The sequence below is a fragment of the Lipotes vexillifer genome, unplaced genomic scaffold, assembly GCF_000442215.2.
Source record: "Lipotes vexillifer unplaced genomic scaffold, Lipotes_vexillifer_v1.1 scaffold253, whole genome shotgun sequence".
Classification (NCBI taxonomy): Eukaryota; Metazoa; Chordata; class Mammalia; order Artiodactyla; family Lipotidae; genus Lipotes; species Lipotes vexillifer.
Genome location: NW_006780322.1, coordinates 49007 through 69033, shown reverse-complemented (window position 1 = coordinate 69033; position 20027 = coordinate 49007). Strand labels below are relative to the sequence as shown.

At 38.9% G+C, this 20027-nt stretch overlaps 1 protein-coding gene across 1 annotated transcript in view; it reads left to right on the top strand.

Moving 5' to 3' along the window:
- Nucleotides 1-20027, top strand: part of ALMS1 (ALMS1 centrosome and basal body associated protein) — a 236820-nt gene that overhangs the window by 211533 nt on the left and 5260 nt on the right. Inside the window, exons 21-25 of the mRNA XM_007453424.1 lie at nt 11752-11869; nt 13592-13795; nt 14242-14471; nt 15522-15705; nt 17834-17897. Coding sequence (XP_007453486.1) covers nt 11752-11869; nt 13592-13795; nt 14242-14471; nt 15522-15705; nt 17834-17897 — 800 coding nt within the window. The remainder of the gene's footprint in view (nt 1-11751; nt 11870-13591; nt 13796-14241; nt 14472-15521; nt 15706-17833; nt 17898-20027) is intronic.

Genomic DNA, 20027 nt, shown 5'->3' with positions numbered 1-20027 from the left:
GTTTCTGCTGAAAGATCAGCTGTTAACCTTATGGGGATTCCCTTGTGTGTTATTTGTTGTTTTTCCCTTGCTGCTTTTAATATGCTTTCTTTGTATTTAAATTTTGATAGTTTGATATATATGTGTCTTAGCATGTTTCTCCTTGGGTTTATCCTGTATGGGACTCTTTGTGCTTCCTGAACTTGATTAACTATATCCTTTCTCATAGTAGGGAAGTTTTCAACTATAATCTCTTCAAATATTTTCTCAGTCCCTTTGTTTTTCTCTTCTTCTTCTGAGACCCGTATAATTCTAATGTTGGTGTGTTTAATGTTGTCCCAGAGGTCTCTAAGACTGTCCTCAGTTCTTTTCATCCTTTTTTCTTTTGCTGTGCAGTGGTTATTTCCACTATTTTGTCTTCCAGGTCACTTATCCATTCTTCTGCCTCAGTTATTCTGCTTTTGATCCCTTCTAGAGTATTTTTAATTTCATTTATTGTGTTGTTCATCATTGCTTGTTTCCTCTTTAGTTCTTTTAGGTCCTTGGTAAATGTTTCTTGCCTTTTCTCTATTCTATTTCCAAGATTTTGGATCATCTTTACTATCATTATTCTGAATTCTTTTTCAGGTAGACCGTATTTCCTCTTCATTTGTTAGGTGTGTTGGGTTTTTACCTTGCTCCTTCATCTGCTGTGTGTTTTTCTGTCTTCTCGTTTTGCTTATCTTACTGTGTTTGGGGTCTCCTTTTCACAGGCTGCAGGTTTGTAGTTCCCGTTGATTTTGGTGTCTGTTCCCAGTGGCTAAGGTTGGTTCAGTGGGTTGTGTAGGTTTCCTGGTGGAGGGGCCTAGTGCCTGTGTTCTGGATGAGGCTGGATCTTGTTTTCCGGTGGGCAGGTCCACGTCTGATGGTGTGTTTTGGGGTGTCTGTAGCCGCATTATGATTTTAGGCAGCCTCTCTGCTAATGGATGGGGCTTTGTTTCTGTCTTGCTAGTTGTTTGGCATAGGGTGTCCATTACTGTAGCTTGCTGGTCATTGAGTGAAGCTGGGTCTTGGTGTTGAGATGGAGATCTCTGGGAGATTTTCGTGGTTTGATTTTACGTGGAGCTGGGAGGTGTCTTGTGGACCAGTGTCCTGAAGTTGGCTCTCCCACCTCAGAGGCACAGCACTGACTCCTGACTTGAGCACCAAGAGCCTTTCATCCACCCGGCTCAGAATAAAAGGGAGAAAAAATAGATAGATAGATAGATAGGGAACAGAATCAAATAGAATCTAATAAAGTAGGATAAAATAAAATAGTTATTGAAATAAAAAGTAAAAAATAATTGCAAAAAAAGTTTTAAAAGTAAAAAAAAAAAAAATTAAGAAAGAAATAACGGACGGACAGAATCTGAGGACAAATGGTGAAAACAAAGCTATACAGACAAAATCTCACACAGAAGCATACACATACACACTCACAAAAAGAGGAAAAGGGGGGAAAATAATCTATCTTGCTCCCAAAGTCCACCTCCTCAATTTGGGATGATTCGTTGTCTATTCAGGTATTCCACAGATGTAGGTTACATCAAGTTGATTGTGGAGCTTTAATCCGCTGCTTCTGAGCCTGCTGGGAGAGATTTCCCTTTCTCTTCTTTGTTCACACAGCTCCCGGGGTTCAGCTTTGGATTTGGACCCGCCTCTGCGTGTAGGTCGCCTGAGGGCATCTGTTCTTCGCTCAGGCAGGATGGGGTTAAAGGAGCACCTGATTCGGGGGCTCTGGCTCACTCAGTCTGGGGATGGGGGAGGGGTACAGAGTGCGGGGAGAGCCTGCAGCTGCAGAGGCCGGTGTGACGTTGCACCAGCCTGAGGTGTGCCATGTGTTCTCTCGGGGAAGTTGTCCCTGGATCGCGGGACCCTGGCAGTGGCGGGCTGCAGAAGCTCCCGGGAGGGGAGGTGGGGATAGTGACCTGTGCTTGCACACAGGCTTTTTGGTGGCTGCCGCAGCAGCCTTAGCATCTCATGCCCGTCTCTGGGGTCCACGCTGATAGCCGCGGCTCGCTCCTGTCTCTGGAGCTCCTTTAAGCGGTGCTCTTAATCCCCTCTTGTCGCGCACCAGGAAACAAAGAGGCAAGAAAAAGTCTCTTGTCTCTCCGTCAGCTGCAGACTTTTCCCAGACTCCCTCCCGGCTAGCCGTGGCGCACTAACCCCTTCAAGCTGTTTTCACGCTGCCAACCCCAGTCCTCTCCCTGCGATCTAAGCTCTGATGCCCAAGCCTCAGCTCCCAGCCCTCACCCGCCCCGGCGGGTGAGCAGACAAGCCTCTCGGGCTGGTGAGTGCTGGTCGGCCCCGATCCTCCGTGCGGGAATCTCTCTGCTTTGCCCTCAGCACCCCCGTTGCTGTGCTCTCCTCCGCGGCTCTGAAGCTTCCCCCCTCCGCCACCCACAGTCTCCGCCCGCGAAGGGGCTTCCTAGTGTGTGAAAACCTTTCCTCCTTCACAGCTCCCTCCCACTGGTGCAGGTCCCATCCCTATTATTTTGTCTCTGTTTTTTCTTTTGCCCTACCCAGGTACGTGGGGAGTTTCTTGCCTTTTGGGAGGTCTGAGGTCTTATGCCAGCATTCAGTGGGTGTTCTATAGGACAGGAGCAGTTCCACGTGTCGATGTATTTCTGATGTATCTGTGGGGAGGAAGGTGATCTCCGCGTCTTACTCTTTCGCCATCTTCTCCTGGTCCCTAAGGCATCCATGGCCTCTCTTTTTAAAATTTCATTCCCATAGCCGATCCTCATTCCTGCCCTCCCATGGGAACTGGCCTTGTTATGTAAATATCTTTTGGCTTACAAGAGTTCTTACAAAATATGTATTCTATGTTTGTCATGTATTTTCAATTTATATAAAAGGTATATCATTATTTTTGTTATTTTCGCTAAGCATTGTATTTTTAACCTTCATCACATTGCTATACATACATCTAATTCAGGTTTCTGATCATTGCATAGTACTCCATTGAGTGCATCTACCAATTTACCTATGCACTTTCCCTGTAATGGACACCCAGGTCGCTGTCAATTCCCAACAATGCAAAACACTAGCAGTGCACATCCTTGTCCATATTGCCTTATGGACCTTGTAAGACTACCTTTGTTGCACAGACCCAGAAGTGGAAATCTTGGATCATAAACTGTATGTATACTTAATTTTCTACATTAGTACCAAATTAATTTCCAGTCTATATTCCTACCTGCAATGCATGAAAATTCCTATACTTCCACCTTTCTGCCAATAATTTATAGTTTTGCCAGATTAGAAATACAAGTTTCTATACCATGGAAAGGTAGGGTTTTTTGGTCATTTTTAATTAAATGTTACTTGTCCTGAGAATCTACCCTATCTCCACTCTGTAATTTCCAAGGGAAGAAAGAGTCTTTCAGAGACTTCCAAAATTACTGCTTTGCTTTCCACCAGAGTGCATTCATATGTTCATCCAGACATAATTACAATATACAACGTGACAAAAGTACAAGAATGGGATATTGTTTTTATCAGATTTTGACATATAACAGATAAAAGATATGGAAGATTTTAATAGCAGTATTAAGAAGTTTGATTTAAAGTATCTGTATAAAACTTTATTCCCAAAACACAGCATCCACAGTTGTTCCAAATGCCCATGGAATATATACAAAAATTAACTGTACATTTAGGCAAAATGTTGATAAATCCCCAAAGTAGAACATTTGTAACTAAGCTTATATTCTCTAACCACAATACAATAAGGTTGGAATCTAACAACTACAACTTTTTCCTTAAATATTTTAAAACATTCTAAACTTTTGGGCTATAGGAGAACTAAGAATTGAGATTATAGAATTTTTTTCATTAATGACAGTAAAAGCACATATCCAGGACTTACGGGATGTGACTAAATCTATATTTAGAGGAAAATGTATTAAATGATATTTTAGTTCAACAAACTCAACTAGGAAATAATTGAAGTAAGCATTCTGTAAATCAGTCCCCAGAATTGATCGATATAACCAAGATCTAGTTCTTTCAAAAAAAAAAAAAAAATAGACCAAATCTCTGGTTATTCCGACCATGAGGAAAAGGATCAACACTAATAGTATGGAAGAGTATAACCACAGTCAAAGAAGTGATTTTTTTTTAAAGGATTACTGTATGCAACTTTAGGCTGATATATTTTAAAACCTAAATTAGATGGGTGATTTTCTAAGAAAATATAAATTAACAGAATTGACCAAGAAGTTTTAAATCCTAAGAAATTTAAAAGACTGTCAGTAATCTGTAGACCTCCCCACCTCTAACTATGTGCCCTCCAGAAATTTTGTACAAATATATGTGCCCACCAAAAGTATGAGAGAATGTGTTTCTTCATTCCTTTGCCAACTATGGGTAGTATCAGTCTTTTTAATATTTGCTAATCTGATGTGTAAAAAAACTCATTGCTTTAAATTGCAGTTTTTCAATATTAGGTTTCAGAGATTGCTCTTTACATTTCTTGTTTTGAGAATTAGCTGCTTATATCCTTTGCCCATTTTTCTCTGAAGAATTTTTCTTATTAATTCTTTTTTTTTTTTTTTTTTGCGGTACACGGGCCTCTCACTGTTGTGGCCTCTCCCGTTGCAGAGCACAGGCTCTGGATGCGCAGGCTCAGCGGCCATGGCTCACGGGCCCAGCCGCTCTGCGGCATGTGGGATCCTCCCGGACAGGGGCACTGAACCCGTGTCCCCTGCATCGGCAGACGGACTCTCAACCACTGCGCCACCAGGGAAGCCCTCTTATTAATTCTTGAACGTTATTTATATTGTATTAATAGTGTAATAGCATTGCTGTGTACTCAACTTCTTTATTTCTTTTTTCCATGCTAAGAAAGATGTCCCCAACCACAAGATTATAAAAAAAGTATTCTCCCCCTTTTTTTTTAATACTTATTTAAGATGGAGGGCAATGCATTTAAACACTTAATCCACATGGAATTTATTTTGTGTGTCTAGATATAATTTTATTGCCAAATGTTTATCTAATTGTCAGTAGATATTTTTAAATAAGAAAGTCATATTCATAAATTAATTTATGAGAAGAAACTAAACTGGACTCTAATCACTTGGACTTGGTAATTAATAGCCGTGGTTCTTTTGAAATTTCTACCCAAAGCAACTAAAATACTATGCAAACACCTTATCAAAATGGAGAGATTGGAAGAGGAAACTAATTCTGACTGAAATATGAACGAGTTTTATTTATTAAACTTGAAGTTAGATCAAAACAACCAAGTGAAAATACCTAAAAACATAGATACATATGATCTCATGAGTATGTCATGAGTGGAATAAAGATTTTAGAGCCATCCATGTAAAAAAGGTGATCATAATCCTCATAAATACTAAAGCTAAGAGGAAAGATTTCAGAGAATGCAGAGAAGAAAAGAGAGTGAGAGGGTCACTTCCAGACCATAATTTTTCAAACCTGATAGAAAATCCTTTGGGACTTATGTCATCTAGCTCTACCACCCTCTACAAGATTTTAATGATCATTTGCTAACCTTCCAGTTTTTCCTGTATATTAATTGAGGACTTTAGCTCTTGATTTTCTTTCTTTTCTACCCCAAACCCAGCCATTATCTGGGAAACCTTACCATCCTGTTAGTTTCTTGTCTAATGTCAAGTACTTCCATTACATTTTAACTATACAGTCTCATGGCCATACTGTGAATTTTGGCATTACTCAGATTCGTTATGTCTCTGAAATCTTTACTCATTCATGTATGAAAAGGAATTTTCTGAGGACCATTCTGCAGGCACAATGCACTTTTGATTTGAGGGGGAGGATATATTAGAGTTATCATCTACCATACTTGCAGAAATAATTGACCAGTTCTGATTTTCTGATGGTGAATAATAGACAGTTATCACCTTAGTTCCTGATTTTATAAGTTCTGATCTTGCCTCTCAGAATTAAATCTACATCAAAATGTTATTTTGGGGGCAGACTGGCTAGTAAGTTTTAGTATTGAAACTCCAGTTGCCAGTTTGTGCATATCTAAAAACTTTTCACGAGAAAAGACTGTCTTTTGGTGCCACCGACTGTATTTCTAATTTTGACTCTGTCTTATCAATGTGTATCTCTGGTCCTAAACTTTAGTGGTTATAAATAAATTAGCATAAACCCATTTTTCTGAAAGGCATCTTTCAGCAGGCACCTTGCCGGCAGAAGGTCAGCAGTAACAATCTTCGTACATGAAGAATAGCTGTATAAGGTGATGTAAGAAAATATAGCCTTTTTCCTATATTTGATATGTTTTCCTAAGCTCAGTTTCCACCTAAAAAGTCATTATTTAATTGAAAAGTTTTTTTTTTTTTTTCTGGGTCTCTATGATGGTTTGTCTGATCAATGAATATGGGAATGAATTTCACCTAGATTTTAATTAAACTAAAAAGTACTACGAAAAGCCTGAAACATCTCTGAGATGGTGGCAGTTACTTTTTCCCCCGTTGTAATAAGGCATTAACAGGTGAGTTTACTCTCAGAATAATAGAAACTAAAACAGAAGAAGCCAGCCAGTGTGTATCTCCTTTCAAGACTCTCTGCAACAGAAAGCTTAAACCATGGTAGCTGATAATGTGAGTTGACTTGTAGTCACAAGTCTTTATGTGTAAGCCCAGTTGCAGAGAACTGGGTGTGTTGATTCACATCCAGGCGCTAAGGGACGATGAGATCATTAGAGGAAATGCCTCAGACTCTCCCACGGACTAAGGAAAGTGGATTGTTGTGGTTTAACGACAGCATCTGTAAATGAATTCAGCAGCAATTATGTTCTATCCCATGGTGGGTCCTCAGCACAAATTGTCAGGCACGGTGCAGGCCTGTGAATTGTGGTTATTGATTGAATCTGTGGAAGTCAAAATAGTGTGACGGCACGGTTCTGATGGTTTGCACTTAGCGCTAGCTGTAGTGTGTGTAGCGCTGAACCATATGTACCATACCCAGTGCCCACATTTTTGTTAGGACTGTCCACTGTTAAATGGAAATGACACTGTTGGTCACTTTCCATTGTTCTTGTACCCCTGATTCAGTAACAGAAGATATAAGAACAGAGAGCACGAGAACCTTTTTTCTCCAAATAAGGCTTCATAATCTACATGTATTTCAGTTTGCATACATGAATAAACACATTGTTATAGCTTTCTTGAGATCTTTAACATACCATAAAAGTCACCTATTTAAAGTGTACAGTTAAGTGTGTTTTAGTATATTCACAGAGTTGTGCAACCATCACCTCAATTTAATTTTAAGACATTTTCAACACCTACCATAAGCACCCTATATACATTAGCAGGCACTCATTTCTCCCAATCTCCCACCCCTGCCCCAGCCCCTGCCCCGGCTGTGGTTACTAATCTGCTTTCTGTCTCTACAGATTTCTTTATTCTGGACATTTCATGTAAATGGAGTCATACAATATGTGATCTTTTGTGACTGGCTTCTTTCACTTAATATTTTCAGAGTTCATCTACATTGTAGCATGTATTCATTCCTTTTTATAGCCAAATATTCCATTGTATGAATATATATATTTTACTTATCTATTCATCAGTTAATGGATATTTGGATTTCTGTCAGTTTTGGGCTACTATTAACAAAGCTGCTGTGAACATCCATGTACAAGTTTTTGTGTGGACGTATTTTACATTTCTTTTGGGCATATGCCTACGAATGGATATACTCTGGATAATATGGTAACTCTATATTTGAGGAACTACCAGACTGTTATGCAAAGTATTGTTACCATTTTGCATTCCTAGCAGCAATGTATGAAGGTTCCCATCCACATCCTTGAAAACACTTGTTTTTGTCTGTTCTTTTGATTTTCACCATCCTAGAGGGCTAACTAGATACATTTTGTTGAGAAAGAATTTATTTTTAGACTATTTTCTATTTTTAAATGTTTACCGTTTTATAGGCAGGAATGAACTTAATCAAAAAGATTGAAACTAGAAGAAGAAACACACACACCAAGGCTCCTCATTTAATCCGATGTAAACGTGTGCTTTACACCCAGTGGTGCATACCATGTACTTTGGAAGTGCCAGAGATTCTCAGACTCATTCTTGGAAGGGACCATCAACACTTCTGCTGCCTCTGCTCCCCAGGGTGCTCCAGCCTCTGCTTCAACAGCTCCACCACTCACTTGCCACTCATTGGCAACTTGTTTCATTTGTCTAAGGCTCCAGTTGGCAAAGGTTTTAAAACTTTAGAAGATCTAAAATCTGCCTGTACTAGATTTCCTGGCTCTGCTTCCAGTTCTGCTCTCTGAAGACACAGAAAAGAGATCTAATCTTCTACCTCTCAGGTCCCCACTTCCTTCCCTGAAGTATTTTCCCTCAGGTCTTCACTCTTTGAACCATTTCTCACAGGTCATCCTTTCTACTCCCCTTTCCTAAGTTGACAGCTTCTGGGTCTATTTGTTGACATCCTGTTTTTAAGCATGTCCCTCTGAACTAAGCATGTTGTGCTTCAGGTGGTGACAGAGGATTTATCATCTTCCTTTCTGTAAGCTAGAACATTTCTATGGCCTAACATATGTTTTACCCCTACTGAACTCACCAAAGCCATTAAAACCTTTATTGCCACACTCTTCCTTATAAGTTTTTGTTTTGTTTATTCTCATTTCTTAAACTGATAATACATGGTACAAAATTAAAAATATATAAAAGAGTGTTTGATAAAGTGTCTTCCCTTTCCTGTTCCCAGGCACCCATCTTTCCTTTCCAGAGCTACTCAGTGTTACTTGTTCTTGCAAATCTTTTCAGAGATTTTTAAAACACTTTATCGAAGTATAATTTACATACCATAAAATACATCCATTTTAAGTATACAATTCAATTCTTTTTAGTAAATTTACAGAGCTGTGCAATCATCACCACAATCCAGTTTTAGAACACTTCTGTTACCCAGTAAAGTCCCTTATACCTGTTTGCAATCAATCCACATTCCCAGCCCCAGACAACCCCCAATCTGCCTTTTTCCTTTTCTGCACGTTTCATGTAAAAAGAATTATATAATATCTAGTCTTTTGCATCTAGCTTCTTAGCACGATGTTTTCAAGATTCATCCTTGTTATAGTATGTATCAGTACCCCTTTTTATTGCTGGTTAGTATTCCATTGTATGGCTCTACCACATTTTGTTTATCCAGTTGCCAGTTGTTGGACATTTGGATTGTTTGATTTTTTTTTTTTCTGGATAATGTGAATCATGCTGCTATGAACATTTTTGTAAAAGTTTTTGTGTGGACATATGTTTTCATTTCTTTTGCATATATACGTAGGACTGGAATTGCTGGGTCATATGGTAAGTTTGTGTTTAGCTTTTAAGAAAATGCCAAAGTGTTTTCCAAAGTAGCTGTACCATTTTACATTCTCAGCAGCAGTTTGTGAAGGTCCCAGTTTCTCCACTTCCTTATCAACACTTAGTACTGTCCATCTTTCTTATTATAGCCATCCTAGTGGGTGTGAAGTAATATCTCATTGTGATTTTAATTTGTATTTCCCTAATGACTGATAATGTTGAACATCTTTTCATATGTTTATTGGCCACTGTTATATCTTCTTTGGTGAAATGTCTATTCAAATCTGTTGTCCATTTTTAAATTACATATGTGGAATGTCTCACAATTTATTTAAACCTTTAATTTCTCCCACCAATGTTATATAGTTTTCGGTGTGCAAGCCTTGCACTTATGTTGATAAATTTATTCCCTGATTTTCTTTGCTTAATTTTATTTTCAGATTGCACGTTGCTAGAATATAGAAGTACAATTGATTTTTTAATCTTGTTGATCTTGTATTCTGCAGTCTGGCTAAACTTATTTATTAGTTCTAATACTTTGTGGATTCCTTAGTATTTTCTACTGATAGCATCATGTCATCTGCAAATAAAAAGTTTTACTTCTTCCTTTCCAATCTGGGTTCTGTTCTTTCACAGATATTTGATACATAAAAAGCAAGTAACTGCATATGTTTTCTTCCCTTTTCACAAAAAATGGCAGCAAACTTTGTTTTTTGTACTTGACAGTCTATATTGAAAGTCCATTTTAGTGCATAAAGTGTTCTCTCTCTCTTTTTTTTAAAACAGCTGCAGAAAAATTATAGTGGATTGCCAGTCAGATCTTCCTCACCACCCTTTCATACATATTGATTTAACATCATCATAGTCTCATAGTTTTATATTAGTAGCTTTTTACATTTTTTAATCTAAATCATTTGTTCTTTGTAACACTTCTATAATTTCAGAAATTTAGGTGTTCCCTTTTCTAGATGGGGAAACTGGCACAGAGATTATGGCTTGCTCAAGTAGAGACAGCTAGTAAAGGAAAGATCTGAGACTGGTTTAGGTCTTTGGACAGCTGACTCAGAGCTTTTTCTACTGCCTCGGAGTTGCTGCTATTCCTTCTGCCTGATGTGTAGGGCCTGACAATTATCCCTTGTTTGATTTGGCCTATCATGCCTGTTATTTGGGATCCTGATAGCACTTTCGGCCCTCCCAGATGTGCATTATATGGGAAAGCTGGTTCCACCAACTTATCCTTCAACCCCTATAACTCCATCTTGCCCTCAAGTGCGTAATGAGAAATTTTGTTGTTTTATTCAAATCTAGTTGTGACCATGTCTACTAGGAAAAACAAGGCTAACCTGGCAGGGCTTATTCTGCCAACCTTAATGAACCTTGGCTAAAATGTTCTCATCTTTTCTTTAACCTCTAAATGCTTGCAAATTATCAAATTTGTGATCCATGCTAGAATTTTACAGGTCATCATTATTAAACCCCGCAGTTTGCAATGCTTATCTTTTTGAAAATTAAAGTATTTCCTGTCCCCAGACATCTAACATAGCCAGCCCCGTCTCCTCCAGGATCTGTTGCAAATTCCCTGAAGACCCTGAAATATAGTTTATCTAGTTCAGGGAAGCAGATATTCTGTTTCCTTTCCTGACTTGGGCTTCAATTTACTCTACCAAATGTGCTTAAGTAGACAAGCATCTGACATTTATTCAAAATATAGATGCCCAGAGCCCTCACCTATAAACTCCAATTCATTGTTCTGGGTTAGGACCCTCCCTCAGGAGATTGTTCTGATGGACAAGTTTAAGAAATACTATTTTATATCATATTTGTTCGACTATATTTTGGTAATCTTTTTGTCATCCACTAACACTCCACCATCAACTCCCTTTATTGCTCTACTTGCTAAAAACAACCTTTTGGGCTCAAATCTTTAAGTGCTTTTTGCAATATTCCACTCATTCGGGACTTCTCATGGCGCCTCTCAGGTCTTTGGCGTTTACCCTTTAAGTTTCTAAGTCAGATCTTATTGGAAAGCACTTTCTGCAGTTCATCACTCACTCTCTTTAGTTATCCCCTGCCTTCTTTATCTCTCATCAAAATGTTATGCTGGTGTCAACTCAGAATTTCACTCTGAAGGCACACCAGGCTAATCTTTCTCTTGCATCCTCTTCAGAGTTTTTTCAAGTCCTGGGAGCATAGCCAGTCTCTCCTGCCTTCTTAAAACAGCTCAGGCCCGTATCCAACTGCAGCAGCATCCTTCTCCCCATCCAGAAGTGTGTAGTAGCATGTTCACATCATCACAAGCTTCCTGGCAACCTCATCTCAACAGTTTGAACTGAATTAGAAAGGGCTCTTGGTGATAGTATTTTCTTATCCCTTGGGTAACTGTGCCATTGACTACAGGTAATGATGACAGGATTTCTTGTTTTTCCAGGTGACAGACCATATTTCTTCTGACTCTGTTTCGTCTTCTACCAGCAGTTTCTGGAGCTCGAGCTCTACCCTTTGCAACAAGCAAAATGTACATATGTTAAATAAGGGCATACAAGCAGGTAAATTAATTTAAACATTTCCATTGAAATACAGGTAGCACTTAAAACTATGGTAAGATACTCAACCTCACAAAAAAGAAATGAAAATTAAAACTATACTCAAATACCATTTGTCACCTATCAGATCGACAAAAATCTAAGTTTGATAGTAAGTTTGTGGGCAAGCCTGCAAGGAAATAGGTACATTCTAGTAGGAATATAAGTTGGGAGTACAACCCCTATTTGGCAGTTTCTATCAAAATTACTTTGACCCAGCACTTTTACTTTAGAAGTTTAGCCTACAAATATACAGTGCATATTTGTAAAATGGCAAGTGTACAGAATTAACCACTGGAGTATTGTTTATTATAAGCAAAAAAGTACAATCAACTTAGATGTCCATCAGTAGCCAAATTGTTAAATAAATTATTGTATATCCATATAATGAAATCCTACATGGGATGAGGAAGCTCTTGCTACTAATATGTCAAGATCTCCAAGATATATAGTTAAAAAGAAAAAGCAAGGTACAAAATAGTGTATAGCATGCTACTACATGTATTTAAAAAATGAAGGAAGAGAATTGCTTGAATGGGTGCAAAAAATTCTCTGGAATCACAGGGTTAAAAACTTAATGAATGGAGAAGAAGAGTGGGAAGGAGGCTTTTCACTTTATGACTTCCTACATCTTTTGACTTTATAACACAGAAATAAACTTGCCCCTTGATTATTTTTCCCTTCGAGTCATGTCTTTACATCTGTTAACCTCTTCCTTACCTGGGTAACTGCCAGTAGGACTATAAGCACTTACTGTCCCTCTCACTTGGGACCAGAACTGAAATCCTTTTCCCATTGAATCCATATTAGTAGTTCTTTCCCTCTAATATCTAAACTGACAAATGAAAACCCTCTCTCCCTCTCTCTCTCTGTCACAGACACACACACCCTCCATCTCTCTATCTCTACCCTTGTCTTCCCTCTCGGAATTCTCTCTCCCTCATACGCCTTCACCCCACCCAAGAGGAAGCAGTAGCCTGCGATTTTGAAGGCTTAAATTTTTTTCATTTACTGAAGTGGAATAAAAAAATCCAACTCTAATGGTAATAGTGAAACTACCCTTCCTTATTCAGGTATCATAATAAGAAAAACATGTATATTACTTATCATAGTTAGGATACTTTCTGATGACAATAAGAGAAAATACAACTCTAACTTGTTCTAAAAAATAAGGAAATATAAAATCTCACATACCGAAATTACAATAAAACTTTGAAGAGGCTTGATGTAGTAAGTACAATAATATGATTCCAAAACAGTTTATATCACCTTTCAACTCTGCTTGCATTATCTTTTGCATTCATTCAGAGCACTATCTTCAACAAATATTTTTACATAATGATACTTGTTAAAAATGTGTCTCAATGATTGTTTTGAATATTTTACCAGATTTATTTATTTATTTATTTTGCCACACTGTGCGGCATGTGGGATCTTAGTTCCCCAACCAGGGATTGAACCTGTGCCCCCTGAAGTGGAAGTGTGGAGTCCTAATCACAGGACCGCCAGGAATTCCCTATTTTACCAGATTTAGATATGAAAATTATAGATCTTCTCAATTCCTTTTCTTTGCAGGATAGAAAATAAATGATGAATTTTTTTTTAAGTTTTCATTTACTGACTTGAATAAACCTGCGAACCAAGTCTCAACCTCTTCCCAGAGATAGCTGTGATCTTTCCCCTTAGGTACGTTGGAGATTGTGAATGGTGTCAGAAAACACACTCGAGATGTTGGAATGACTTTCCCAACTCCAAGTTCTAGCGAGGCTAGAGTAGAAGAGGACAGTGATGTGACTTCTTGGTCAGAAGAAAAGATAGAAGAGAAAAGGCTCCTTACCAGTTATCTTGGGGACAGAAAGTTAAGGAAGAATAAGCAGAGCTGCTGGGAAGGTCAGTTTCTAATTCTGCTTTCTTAGTAGAAAAACTAGTGAATTTCAAGTCTTTTGCAAAGCTAAGATTCTTTGTTTCTAAATGACTTTATGTTGACCCTATCTTTTCCCCAGCACCACCTTGGCAAATTTTCAAAGTACAGTCATCCCTCCGTATCTGCAGGGGATTGGTTCTGGGACCACTCATGGATACCAGAATCCATGGATGCTCAAGTCCTTTATATAAAATGGCATAGTACTTCCCCCTGAATCCAAGGATTCCGTGTACATGGATACAGAGGGCTGACTGCATCCAACACTACAATTACTGAGTCACACTTGCAGTTAAGCAGACTCCAGGGCATCCTGGTGGCCGCTGACAGCTGAGTCCCTGAGAGCCTATATTATGCACATCTCTGATGAAAAAAGTGAAAAATCTTCTTTTTTTCTTAAAAGTAATTCCTATAGGAGTTTCATGGTTTGTTCCTGTGGAAAATGTGAAGTCTGGTCCTAAGAAGGAAAACCTGCCCAAGTTTCATGGCCCTGGTGTCTCCTGGTTTGCACCAGTAACCAACACCACACCTTGGAGGGAGCCACTACAGGAACAGAACTGGCAAGGACAGCACATGGACAGCCACAGTTCACTAGTAGGCCCAGGCAGAGATCCACTAAAGCCATTTGTGAGAGCAACCCTACAGGTACAATGACATTGAGTTAATTTTAGCCATATGTTTAAGGAGGAAGAAGGGTCAAGATACAAAAGAGTTAAACCTGTGACTTGGCTTTCTGAAGTACAGTCAACTGATCCTCGTTTCTAGCACCTCCACAGTTCATCTGTTCTCACACTCATTAATCAAAGGCTGCCTTACTGTTAGCTGTTATAAATCGTGCATCACCCTCAGTATCTGGGGCAAGGCAATAGAAGGGAGGATGTTGTGTAGCTGCTCATTGGGTTTATAGATACATACCAGCACGTGGAGTGCAGTAGAGGCCTGATGTTTGCGTCAGCCTTATATTTGTTCCTGCATTTACATACTCCTATTTCTGCTTAACACAGGGTTTTAAAGGCACCCGCTCTCTTCTTTATAAGTACCTGGGGAGCTAAAGAACATGCTTTTGTTTTGTTTTTACATTTATTTATTTATTTAATTTTTGGCCGCGTTGGTTCTTCATTGCTGCGCACAGGCTTCCTCTAGTTACGGCGAGTGAGGGCTATTCTTCCTTGTGGTGCACAGGCTTCTCATTACAGTGGCTTCTCTTGTTGAGGAGCACAGGCTCTAAGCGCGCGGGCCTCAGTAGTTGTGGCACAAGGGCTTAGTTGCTCCGCGGCCTGTGGGATCTTCCCGGACCAGGGATCGAACCTGTGTCCCTTGCATTGGCTGGCGGATTCTTAACCATTGCACCACCAGGGAAGTCCAGAAAATGTTTTTTTTTAATGATGTATTTTCTTCGAAGGGAAATTAAAAATAGCACAATGGGCCAAGCTTTATCCCATCAACACTGGGGAGAGTTGTAATTGCCACAGTCTTAGTTCTTGGCTTATTCCAAAGGCATTTCTTTGATCCCTCTGATTTTCCTACTGGAGCTTTCCCGCACAGGGATTTGTTAGATAATTCTTCAACTCTAGATATTTTCTATAAGTTACAAACAGGCTTTCCAAACCTGTTAGGCAGGTACTGTTTTTTCTAGGCCCTTGGAGAAAAGCCTACATCATTAATGTGAGGTTGGGGGCTTTTTCTCCTCCTCAGGAATCACTGCAACTTCACAGACCTGACTTCATCTCCCGCTCTGGGGAACGGATAAAGCGCCTGAAGTTAATAGTCCAGGAGAGGAAGCTGCAGAACATGTTACAGAGTGAACGGGAGGCACTGTTCAACACTGTGCGAGAATGGCAGGGCCACCGGGACGCCATGCACCTGCTCCCTAAGAGAGGTATGCTCTTCCTGTTCACTTTCCTATGACTTGTAGAGAGGGCAAGGTCTGCTTCATGCAAGGCAGCACTGCTCAGTGCCAGGCTAGTTACAGGTCAGAAAGTGACCTTTTGCTTGTTGAGACTCAAATCTCCTTAGGTAGCAGAACCTGCCCAGTTTAGCTCTCAGCACTTTCACAATCCAAATAAGCCCAGTTATTCTTGCCCTGTCACTACACTTTAAAAATGAGAGTGTTCAGTGAGAATGGTGTTTGGGTTTGTTTTTGTTTTGGGGGCACCACGTGGCTTGTGGAATCTTAGTTCCCTGACCAGGGATTGAACCTGGGCCCTCATCAATGAAAGAACGGCGTCCTAACCACTGTACCGTCAGGGAATTCCCAAGAATGGTGTTTTTAAAAACCAGCTCTGTCACCATAAGCAAGTTAGTTCCAAAAGTATAATGTTTTGAGGGGCTTGGGGCTGATTCCAGGCTTGCCTTCCTCATAGGGTAGCAATAATAATGATAATAATAAATACTTATAGAGCCCTTATGTTTTGCCCAGACATTGTTCTTGTTTAATGCTTACAGAGCCTCTCTGAGGTGATACTATGAATATCCCTGTTTCACAGATGAGAAAACTGGGCCAAAGAGAGATTAAGTACCTTGCCCAAGATTTACACACCTGTTAAACTGGGATTTGAACCCTGGTGAGCTGGTGCTAGAGTCTGTTCTCTTAATAATTATGCTAGATGTAAGATCTCAATAAAATAATACGTGAAACCTTTGAAAACTATAAAGTACCACCTAATGATCTCATCACAGCCTTACCTGTAAACTGGTCAGTGTTTCAATGCACACTGTCTAGTCTGTGCCACAGTGTTGTGTCTTCAGAAGCCTCAGGCTGCTATCATAGTCATCATAGTCTAACCCTGGCCTTGGCCTTGGCCATTACTCACCAACCCAGCACTGCCAGCTCAGGGTAGGGGCGCAAAGTCCCAGCAGCTCCCTCTCACAGTTCTTGAGCAACACACCCTTCCTTATTAAGGCACAATACCCTGTTACTGATCCCCTAAGTGTCGGGGACCCCTCAATGGGTCCTCTGCCTAGTGTCACAGATGTCAATTGAATGAGACCAGGTTCGACATAGCAGAGCATAGACTTTATTCATTGATCAAGGAATGGAGAAAGGAGAGCTCATGTTCTAAAGATACTTTCTCCCTGAAGGGAGCAGAGTAAAGGATTTTAAGGGTTAGGAGGCAGATAGGTCATTAGGGCTTGAGGAAAGGGGTGGAGATTTTCAGGGGCAGCCAGGGCATGCACAGTCTTCCATGGTCCTTTGCACATGGCACAGATTGTGCCTAGCAGAGTACAAATGTCCCCTTTGAGCAGAGATCATAGCATGGTAACGAAGCAAAGGTAACTTTTGGACACTTCCAGGTTTCATCTGCACACGCTTGTTCTTATGGTCAAGTCAGAGCCGGTTTGGGGGAGTTCACCACTATATATCTCTCAAAGCATGTATCTCTCAAAGTACAGCTGCAGAACATCTCTGCCAAATGCCAGGTACTTTTGAAACAAACACAAAGATAAATCAGGGCAAGCGTCCTTCAGCTCTCAGGGGCTGGTATGAAAACAGAGAGATAAATCAAGTCACAGTTCCTTCAGTTTTTAGGGGCTGGTATGGGTGACACCACTGCTACTCAGCCATAAAGAAGAATGAAATTTTGCCACTTGCAACAGCATGGATTAACCTGGAGGGTATTATGCTTAGTGAAATAAATCATCATCACAATCATTACATCACTTATATGTGGAATCTAAAAAATACAACAAACCAGTAAATATAACAAAAAGATACAGACTCACAGATATTGAGAACAAACTAGTGGTTACCAGTGGGGAGAGGGAAGCGGGGAGGGGCAATACAGGGTAGGGGATTCAGAGATAAAATAAATAAGCTACAAGGACCTATTGTACAGCATAGGGAGTATAGCTAATATTTTATAATAACTATAAATGGAGTATAACCTTTAAAATTGTGAATCACTATGTTGTACACCTGAAACTTATGTAATATTGTAAATCAACTATACCTCAATTAAAAAAAAAAGACACAATCCATTAAAAAAACCTCTTCTTCTTTTGCTTAGGCTTCCTGGCTGCCCAAAAGAAAAGGCCTGTTGGAAAGAAGGAAATGATTCAGCGGTCTAAATGGTAAGGCCAAAAGAATAAGTAACTATAAATGTATAAATCAGGCCACCAAATGGTCAGGAGCTATAGCTTGGCCCCAGAATAAAGGCATTATGCTCCAGTTAAAACGTTATGAGAGATAAAAAAGAAAAAAACAATACATTATGAGAAAATTAGTTATAAAAATAGTTTCTCACTTAATGGCACTAAAAAAGAAATGAAAATTAGCAGATCATGGTATGGATGCCTCATATATAAAAAATACAAAGAATCGCCACTAATTTGCTTGCCTTAATCAGGCTTGTGTTTGTTAGAAACAAATATAAATAAAAAATATTTTTAAATAAAAGTAAATATCTGGGGCCTTACATCTAGACAATCCTTTTACTAGGAATTGTATCCAGTACAATGAGAGGGGAATAGTCTCCAAAACACAGTAAATTAGGCTTAAAAAAAAAATCAAGTTTCAGAAGCATGTGTACACTGCCACCATTTGCAGTCTTTAATAAAAAAGTATTTGTGCTTACATAGATGCATATACCTGTATATGCATAGACTATCTCTGGAAGGATACCAAAAAAATTGGTAATAGTTGTTGCCTTTGGACAAGGAACTGAGTGACTGGGGTACAGAGGTTGGAGAAAGACTAATTTTTTACCTTTTGAAATTTTGTGCATTTGCATTCCTTAGCAATTAATTAATTAGAGATATGCATATATTGCTCATGAGACTGCCATATAACTAAGTTAATGGTTGGTTACCTCTTAGGGGGTCATTGGAGACTTCCTTTAATAAGAACAGTTTTATAGTTGGCATAGTGCTTGAAAACAATTTATCTTAGGTAAATTAAAGCATTGCTCTTGAAATCTTTTTACTCTCCATTTAGTAAACCATTTCCTTATAGGTATTTCAAAGGGATGCTTTAATCAAGTGGTTCTCAAAGTGTGGTCCATGGGCCTCTGGAAGTTGCTGAGACCCTTTCAGGGGATTTGTCAGGTCAAAACAAATTTCAAAATAATACTAGGATATTATGTGTCTTTTTAACTGTATTGACATTTGTACAGATGATGCAAAAGTAATGAAGGGAGGACTAAAACTGCTGATGCCTTAGCACTATTTGAGACAGTGGACCAAACTGTGCTAGTCTAGTTGGCATTTTATTCTTCACAGCCACATGGCAGCAGTGTAATGGAAGTACACATAAAGCACTTCTGCTGCATACCGAGATACGATGATTGGTTCAAGGAAAAGCCTTGGTTTGTGTAGTGAGCTGAACTAGCTGCCTTTTTCATGGAACATAGCTTTTACTTGAAAGAATGACTGATAAACTAATTATTCCAAATTGGGTATATGACAGATATTTTCTTGAAAATGAGGAAGTGAATCTGTCACTTCTCTGGGAAAACAGCTGACAGTATTTATTGCCAAAGAGAAAATCTGAGCTTTCAAGTAAAGAATAGAATTCTAGAAAACTTATGTCTACCACTATGAGATTGACTATCTCCCAGTACTTAGACTTTTCTGATGAGATCAGCAGTGACATAAATAATTGTAATATTTTTCATATTATATAAGTAAATATGTCAACATTTAAACTACCACTTGTCAAGATTTGGTATAGTATTAAGAAAATCAGGGAATTCCCTGGTGGTCCAGTGGTTAAGACTTGGCTCTTTCACTGCTGAGGGCGCAGTTTCAGTCCCTTGGTCGGGAAACTAAGATCCTGCATCCCGAAAGCTGAGCGGCAAAAAAAAAAGGAAAATCGGCAATTATCTGAAAAGAATATTAAAATACTCTTTTCTTTTCCAATTACATATGTGTGTAAACTGGATTTTTTTAAATGTACACTTTAACCAGAACAACATGTAACAGCAAACTTAATACAGAAGCAAATATAAGAATTCAGCTGTCTTCTATTAAACCAGACATTAAAGAGATTTGCAAAGTATGTATAACATGCCACTCTTCTTATTTTTGTTTTGGAAAGTATATTTATTTTATATGTTAGCATGTAACAGCCTTATTTTTTTAATAAATTAAGAAACAAGTTTTTTATTGAAGTATAGTTGACTTACAATATTATATTAGTTTCAGGCATAAAACATAGTGATTCAATATTTTTATAGGTTATACTCCATTTTAAATTATTACAAA